Source organism: Triticum urartu, chromosome 7A, assembly GCF_056163025.1.
Source record: "Triticum urartu cultivar PI428250 chromosome 7A, HENAU_Tu73, whole genome shotgun sequence".
Classification (NCBI taxonomy): domain Eukaryota; kingdom Viridiplantae; phylum Streptophyta; class Magnoliopsida; order Poales; family Poaceae; genus Triticum; species Triticum urartu.
The window spans coordinates 499909866-499918904 of NC_141879.1; the positions used below are offsets into that span (position 1 = coordinate 499909866).

Genomic DNA, 9039 nt, shown 5'->3' on the forward strand with positions numbered 1-9039 from the left:
CAAATGTATGCATACCTCACCCACAAAAACACCACCGCCATTACTACGATAGAGTATTTAACTAAAACCACACACTCTCTTTCTTGAAGCTGGTGCTCGGTCTCAATTATGATAACGGAGAGCTATCAGAATTCAACGAGGACGAAGCACTAAAAGGATCTGAACTCCTCGTGGGAGGTAAATACATCCTCCATTCGAAGATGGTAAGTTCAGTATTATTACTTAGCACATGACCTATTCTCTTTGAGCTTTCAACGATAAAATGAAATTCAATTTTTACATCAACAATGATCTCCTCTCTCAACGTAGATCATGATACCTCACCACACAAACAACCACTACACGCTCTATGTAGTGAACAATTTCAGAGATAGCATCGACATCCTTGACTCACTGAACTACGTAAACTACGCCGATTTGTCTTGGAGTCAACACCACGTGCATCGAGAAGAGCTGGTACGTACTTTTTGTACATTGATTTCCTCTTTTCCTCATGATAGTATGATACTCTTACTTTCCTCAATGCCGTACCCAAACAACAAAACCATAATGCAATCACAGATGAGAAGGATGTTTGTACTGATGAACAAGCACCACGGACTAAAACACAAGAATGAACCAGACTGGAAAGGATAGCAGAAAGGCCTCACAAGGTCTGCACACCAAAGCAAGAAGGAACACAATGTGGTCACTTCACGGCCCAATTTGCGAAATACTATAATGGGAAAGAAATGGTCAAGGACAGAGAGGATTTTCATGTAAGTTACCACTACATACACGTCAAATAACTTGATTTCTTTATTACCGTAATTAGTTTATTAACAATTGTGAACAACACGTAACTATAAACCATACATTTTCACATGCCTGCAGCACAGCAAGGTCGATGCCGAATGGAAACCAGAGTACGTATACACACTCATATTCGGTAAAACCAACCAAACAAAGGACCATCAACTTCCTGGAAAACTCAAAGATTACAAACCAGAGACTACAAACCTTTTTTCACCCATGAAAGGTAATATAACTATTTTCATTTTCACCATCAGTCAACATTGCTAGAGCTTCAAATATTTCTTTTAGAAACAACAGACATAATTTTTTTATCTGCTTTAACAGAGCGAGACGTAAAAAACCAACATCAGTCAGAGAGCAGCAAGAAATACCCGCAACACCGGCATTCGTTTCTACACGTGGATAAGGCAAACGAGCTCTACAACATAGTCATGAGTGACACATGGCAGGATGAATTCAAAAGGTAACTTGGTTCCTTTTACACCTCAAATTAGCTAAAGTTAGGCAGCAATCACACAAATCAGAAAGGAAACTGCAAAGAACCTTAAATTCCTGTTTATCAGCTTACTCCCTCCGTCTAGGTGAGTAAGTCATCTTAGGTTGTGCACCATGGCCAAGGAGGAGGGGAAAACGAGAGACCTTAATGTTTATTTGCTAATTAATAGTGTTGCATGCAATGAACTAACCACTGCATGTCGTGTTTGGTAGTCTCAAGTCATTAAAAGCATGCACACCCCTCATCTCTTATTGGTTGATATGTTAAGAAACAAGAAACGAGGTAGAAGTTAATGCACCGCGCCTAAGTGTTTTGGGATTATTTTATTTTCATAAGATGACTTACACACCTAGACAGAGGAAGTACTTAGTTAATGACTTTCTCAACAAAAATTTCTTTTACTGCCCTGTATGTAAGCAGAAAAGTAGTATTCTCGAGAGATCAACCACAGACCAAAAGCACAACTTTTACTGGATCAAAGCTAAAGGAAATATTTGGGCCTGTAAACAAGAAAAAACGTCAAGGAATGGAAAAGACGGTGCTCGATGAGTTAGCAAAAGCATGGGAAAGCAGCAACCAAACTATACACAAAAGACAGACTATTATTAGGCCCAAGCTTTGCAGAGGTAAATTTCAATCATATAAACTCATCTTTTTCGAACTATTGTTTAATCTCTTGGTACCGATCTATTTTTTCTAACTCGTTTTTATCGTTTTTTATTTGTTGCCTGCAGCACATTCTGGGTTTAAAGGATAAAATAAAATCTATGAAGGACTTCAGAGATGATTTCACACGAGAAAAGGATGCCCTGGTTCCTTTGTTCCTTAAGAAATGTCAATCAGAGAAGCTCAAAACAGCAAAAATGGTAATAGTGTTTTCCATACAACAAAATAAAAATAAGCATCTCAAACAGAATACTATATTCAAAACTCTGTTCTAACAATAAAACTTTTGTGCCACAGGTATTCATGTCATTTGAAAAGGAAGACCGATACACACTATTGGTGCTCGACAGATATAGAAGGAAGCTTCAAATCATCGAACCTGAAGAAACCTCTCTTGAAGAATTGAAGAAGCAAGAATACCTGAAAAATCAACATGATCGACACGTGCATGATGGCAAACTAATTAAGCAGATTGCTAACATGGAAAACAACGAAGCCATCAAAGAAAAGGAGCATAACAAATACCACAACCATAAAGACAAACTGGTAAGAATTGTAAATAATGCCATCTTTCAGTTTTACAAATTACACTACATGTCTCTCTAAAACAAAAACAAAATGCAATTCCCAGGTTCCCAGGTTTAAAGAAGTATACGAAATATTACTGGGTGAAAAATTCAAAAAGGAAAAGACTAGATGGGAAGTTGAATTTTTACAGGGCGTCCCAAAAGTGAACAAAGGTGAAACCCCGTTTGCTGTTCTAAGGTTCACGCATCTCTTTGATGGCAACCACTTCGTCGAAGAGATAGGTAATTTCGACATAAGTTTTCGCTCAAAACTCGCAATAAATCTGCTAGGTATCATACAACTGCATGACCTAATACTGATGTGGTTTTTCTCTTTTTTATCACTGGACTTTTTATAGGATGGCACAGAACAATGGAAAGCACAACAACTATGCAGACTACTATTTAGCGATCAGAATACAATCGAACCCGGCGAAATGGGCGATGAGATTAGAAAGATCTACAACGACATCACGGAATAAAAAGTTGTTGATAAGCGAACGAGTCTAGCTCCATCGAAACATCAGGAGACGGTTTAACTGCACAACATACTGTAATAATGAAGCAACAGACTATTTTTATTGATGTAGTTCCTTGATTCTTCAGTAACCAAGCATTCGAACACAAGCCGGTGCCCATGCCCCAACTATCAATCCAGGCGGTTGATGACCATGCCCCATAAAGCCCCAAGTCCGTCCCTAGACATATGTGCGTCACGTCGACACGCCGTGACTCTACATACTACTCATGCGTGACCACCGGTGACTTTGATGTTTCACAAACATTCCCCCTTTCTGAAACCGTGTGCTGCCGAATGCCACCAACCTACAGAATGAGTCTGGCATGAGTACAAACGTGACTCTCTAAATGAGTATTCAAACAAATGCATGTGGTGCCACCCACTCACGCCGTTAGAGACCTCACACCTATGCATCCACAATGGTGCCTTCCTACCTTAGTATTAGCAAGCAAGCCTCTCCGACAACACCACCATGCATCTAGAGGGTTAAGGGCCAGTGATGCCTCTCAAAGCCCCACACCACTCCATGCCCGTGATGCCAGACACGCGTGACTCTCTAGAGGCTTCACAACCGTGACTCCCTAACTTCGTATTCGAAAGCATGCCTCTGGTATCACACTTTTGAACATCCACAGGATTGATAGTTGTTCGCAACAACAAAACCCCACTTTCGTGCCTCTTGGGTCTTCACCTCCATGCCTTCCATAACTGCATCTACGTGCCTAACGTGTCACGCCTCGCGACTCTTACATGGTCACGGTACCACGCCCATGTCTCTTCACAAACGTCACAACAGTGCATCTCTAACCGAGCATTCCAACACATGCCTCTGAGACCACTCTATTGTGCACCCACAACGTTGATACCCGTGCATCGAGAAGTCGCAATCCCGTGCCTGGCGTACCTGGATCCAGGTGCCTCTCTCACATGACACTTGCCATGACTCTTACATGCCCCATGACGTCGCACAACCTTGACTCTGCACACTTCCAAACCGTGACCCTGTAACTATGCATTCGGAGCTCAACTCTGCTACTCCGTCCACGTGCCTTCGGCCCCTGTAGTAACACACGCCGGTGACTCTAGAGACAGCAAACCCGTGCCTCTCTAACTGCGTATACCGACCCATACCACTCCTGCCACTCCTCAAGAAGTCGCGCTTGTGTGAACAACTAAAGTGTACTTAGCGCAAAAAGACTGCTTTGCATTTTGTTGTTTTTAGAGTAAAAAGCAACATTACTACTTCAAAATCACATGATTGCTGAATAAACATAGTACTTATCAAGCGAAATAACTTGCTCAATCACATAAACAAACTACAACTTGACATAAGGAAACTTGTTTAACCTGATACAGATGACATTAGAAACTGCTTCGTTCTAACAGAAGTAAACTACGAACCTGATACAATAGAAAGGACAAGCATAAACACAAGCAACTCCACGACCAGTTTTCTATGTTTTCGTCATCACTAGTATCCGTAGTAAGGATCATCATAATTCTTCTCTGCCTCTTTTGCACTCTCCAGACCTTCTCTGATGTTTTCAATTCTCTTCCATGACTCGTAGGTTGCGTACGCATCTATCGCTGCATACTCAATGAGGTAATTTGGCAGTGGGCTGATCCCCCATAGTTTATGGTCTTCAACCCTATCAATCTTATCCTTCATCTGTTTGTAGAATGGGTGGATCACGCTCCCTACAACATCAGCCAAAGAGTGGCACCTCTTTCTTCCCTTGAAAGGAACTCTCCATTTGCGTTGGATGTCGATGTACTTGTCGGGGTTGATCTCCAAACCAGAACTTCGCATCATCTCTTTGTCACCTTCAATACTGAACCCGACAAAGGTGTAGAACCTGTCCTCCTTCAGGAATGGGCGCAGGCTCTTGGGCCTGTAGGGGGATGGCACATTTAAGGTGGATCCATCAAGTATCGATCAAGTACATGCTTGTATAGTACGTATAATTCATGGACGAAAACATTTCAGAAACTGCTATGCAGAGTTCAAAAATAATATACAAGCACAGCATGTTATTTTTATTTTTGGAATTTACACTTGAATCAATTACCTATCTACTTCTTAGCCACGCTAACACATCAATTCAAGAAACTGAACTACACTAAAACATGAAATATAGAAAATACACTAGAACAGAAAGTACGCTAGAACATCGAGTTCAGAAAATAATCTCGTACATCAAATCCATAAATTAATCTAGTGCATCAAATACATAAACTGATCTGGTGAGTCAAGTTCAAAATCTATTCTGCTGCATCTACTTTAGAAACTTCACTAATACATCAAGTCAATAAACCAATTTAATCAAATTTCCGGGTGAAAAGCTAATTAAACAGAAGCATGGAGAGGTCGAAACTGTAGGATGGTTCACCATTTTGTTGCCGCGGTGATGTGATATACCAAACAGAGTTCCTCCATGCATAACTGTAGAACCGCTGCCCTCTGCGGAGGTTCGTCCTTCCTGGTATACTCGACATCAACGCCGATGTACTGAGGGTACAAGCCGCAGACCCTCTTCAGGATCCTGCTGATCATATTGTCGGCTTCCTCGGGATTGCTGGTGCATACGACATCCAGCTTTTCCTTGCCGTGGATGTCAACCTCCTTGTGGTGCACTTTGTAGTCGTGCTTCTGACCGGGGACCTGAACATGGTCGACCTCTGTGCTCTGGTCAGACGTATCACCACGGGGACGCTTGGCAGATGGTTCCTCCGCCATTACGCTCCTCCAGCGATGGATGGCCGCCTTGACACGGAGATTGTGAGGAGATGCTAGTTGAGATGGAACGGCAATAGTGTTTTCGGAATTGAGCGGCTGTGGAAGCGCACTTACCCTTTTGTGCCAAGGTCTGGGTCATGGATGAGGCGGTTGGACACGGCCTCGTCGTGGTAGTGAGGGCGGAAGACATGCGCTCGTCATTGCTGTGCGTCGAGGCAACCGCCGAGTGGCAATGCTCGCGGTTGCCGGGAAAAAGCAACCGTCAAATCGTCCGATTAAGCACGTAACAAATGTTATTGCTCGCACCTTTCCCGATGCACGCCGCTACTACCACACGACCAATGCTGCACAGACTTCACACATGTGGACCCACAACCGATACTCTCGAAGTACTATTCGCACCGATGCCTCTACTACCAAACTTCTCGACGCATCACTCTCACGTGCCCGTGGCGACACACGCTCGTAACTCTAAAGACTTCACAACCGTGACTCTCTGAGTAAGTCTTCAGATGCATGCCCCTGCCACCACATATTTGTGCATCCACAGAGTTGATACCAATGCCTCTAAAATTCCAACGTCGGTGCTTATAGAGCCTGGTGTTCCGTGCCTCACACGTCTATTAAGATGCTATAGCGAACAAAAAAAACCAGGCAACACGAATCTTGATACTAAAATCAGACCGTCGAAGATTACAGACGGTTCCATCATTTCCATTTCTCCCACCTCCACTACTCTCTTCCTTCCTCTCTTCCACAGCAAAATCTCGAAACATTCCACACTCACACAAGATCTCCTCATAGGTTCATTACACGGACCCAAATTCCAAGTAGAGTTCACCTCGCAAAACAACCGCCACCATGCTTCGCCAATCACCCTCCCACTTCGAGATACACACCGTCAAACGGTGCGCCGAACAACACAAAGTACCCACCCGACGACGACGAAACAAGGACTTCAACACCGCCGGCGGAGATCACAACAAAAAAAACAAACAGACAGAATCGACCGATGGAAGCGAGAAGCCGAACACAAGCAATCGAATGTAAATAACAATCTATCCCATTACATTCCATTTTCCAGGGACAACAACCCTAGCCACCACAAAAGGCGAGTTTTGCACTATCCAAAATCAACTTGTCTCAAAAATTGAAGTACCGTACACACGACATTTAATAGAAACGCTACTGCTCTTCGCTACAGAATTTTCACCACACGAAATGTGCTTAAAAGTACTACACCTGCCACATCACTAACTATAATACCTCAAATGATCCAAAAAGTTCGAGCATACTGAGAGCTCAAACTTGGTAATTACACCAAATTTTCTCTACCCGTTGTCCCTTGATTGTAACTATTTTCAAGTTAAGTGCCTCGTGTCCGTCACAGCAGTGTTTTTACTTCAGTGCCTCCTGTACCAGAATCCGTGCCTCCTGTACATTCTAAGCCCTGCCTCATGTGCGTACATCCACATGCCTCGCATGACACTTGTCGTGACTCCTACGAGGCCCGTGGTGCCACACCCACATCACTTCACAACCGTGGTTCTCTAACCGATTAAGCGGACCCATGCCTCTGCTGACACACGTTTGTGCATCCAGAGAGTGCACACCCGTGACTTGAGAAAACACATGTACGTGCCTGTTGTGGATTCACCTTTTCTGCCTTCCATGCCTGAACCAACATGCCTTTATCGCTCTCGAGACTTCACAACCATGCCTCTTTAACTGAGCATTCTAACACTCGGACCCATGCCTCTGCCGCCACACGTTTGTGCATCCATAGAGTGCACACCCGTGACTTGAGAAAACACACGTACGTGCCTGTTGTGGATTCACCTTTTCTACCTTCCATGCCTGAACCAACATGCCTTTGCCGCTCCCGAGACTTCATAACCATGCCTCTTTAACCGAGCATTCTAACACATGCCTCTGCCACCGCACTCTTGTACTACATCCACAGGGTTGATACCCGTGCCTCGAGAAGCAGCATGTCCGTGCCTGTATTAACTGCATTTCCGTGCCTCCGCTGCTTACATCCACGTGCCTCACATGACACTGGCCTGTCCCGTGGTTCTCTAACTGCCTGTAGAACCCACACTTCCGTGCCTCCTGTGCTTCCCTCTGGAACTGTCTGTAGAACCCACACTTCCGTGCCTCCTGTGCTTCCCTCTGGAACTGCCTGTAGAACCCACACTTCCGTGCCTCCTGTGCTTCCCTCTGGAACTGCCTGTAGAACCCACACTTTCGTGCCTCCTGTGCTTCCCTCTGGAACTGCCTGTAGAACCCACACTTCCGTGCCTCCTGTGCCTACATCCACGTGCCTGTAGAACCTGCACTTATGTGCCTCGTGTGCCTGCATCCACATTCCTGTAGAGAGGCTCCACTTCAGCACTAACAGTCTCAACACTAAAAAATATATTGTAGCACAAAAAACAAGCCAAGCATAACGAATCTTGATGCCCAAACGGACGGTTGAAGATTAGAGACGGTTCGATGGTTTCCATCTCTCCCTCCCTCTTCTACTAGCTTACTTCCCCTTCCGCAAAGTAAATCTCGAAACCTTCATCACTCCCGCACGCTCTCCTCCTTCCTTCTGCACACAAACACAAACTCGAAATCGAGTTCGCGTCACCGGACAACCACCACCGCGTTCGCCAACCACACTCAAATCCGACATACAAATAGCCACACTCTGCCCACGACAACACCGATAACCCCGCCGGCTGCGGCGACCGACGGCGAGGACTTCAACAGCAGCGGCGGAAATCGCAACAAAAAAGGAGCAACGACACAATAAGCGGATGGAAGCAAAGAACTCCGCACAAGCAACTGAAGGTAATTATCATTCTATCCCACTCCATTCCACCGGGTAGATCGTAGTGATTTTTCCACTTCCAGGAACAACAACCCTAGCCACCGCTACCAAGGAGTTTTCTAATAACCTAAATCAATTTGCCTAACAAATTGAACTAACGCAAAGATAAGATTTAATAGAAATGCTACTGCTCTCCGCCCTGGGATTTTCGCCATATGATTTGTGCTCAAAGGTAAAAAAACTTGAAACATGAGTAACTAGAATATGTCGATAGATCCAAACCCCGCAAGCATCCTGAGAGGCCTAAACTGATAATCGTACGAGATTTTCTACATCCCTTGTCCCGTCAATGTAACCGTTTTTCAACTTAAGTGCCTCTGCTGTGAAATACCGAGCGCAAAGAATAGGTGTACCCTGTGCTTCTAGGGTAAAACAACCCGT

At 44.4% G+C, this 9039-nt stretch overlaps 1 protein-coding gene across 1 annotated transcript; it reads right to left on the reverse strand.

Annotated features, from left to right (window-relative positions):
* Positions 1 to 4514: 4514 nt before the first annotated feature.
* LOC147960136 (uncharacterized) lies at positions 4515 to 5780 on the reverse strand. The gene is made up of 2 exons (XM_087533173.1): positions 5533 to 5780; positions 4515 to 4935 (listed from the first exon to the last, which is right to left on the reverse strand). The coding sequence occupies exons 1-2, from the start codon at positions 5778 to 5780 to the stop codon at positions 4515 to 4517; spliced, it is 669 nt and encodes a 222-aa protein (XP_087389299.1).
* Between the last annotated feature and the right edge of the window lie 3259 nt (positions 5781 to 9039).

Bases quoted from the DNA above. Each gene is read 5' to 3' on its own strand.
- LOC147960136 (XM_087533173.1), bottom strand. From the start codon at position 5,780: ATGGCGGAGGAACCATCTGCCAAGCGTCCCCGTGGTGATACGTCTGAC. The intron at 4,936-5,532 runs GTATACCAGGAA...ATCCCCCTACAG, and splicing joins TACATCGGCGTTGATGTCGA to GCCCAAGAGCCTGCGCCCAT.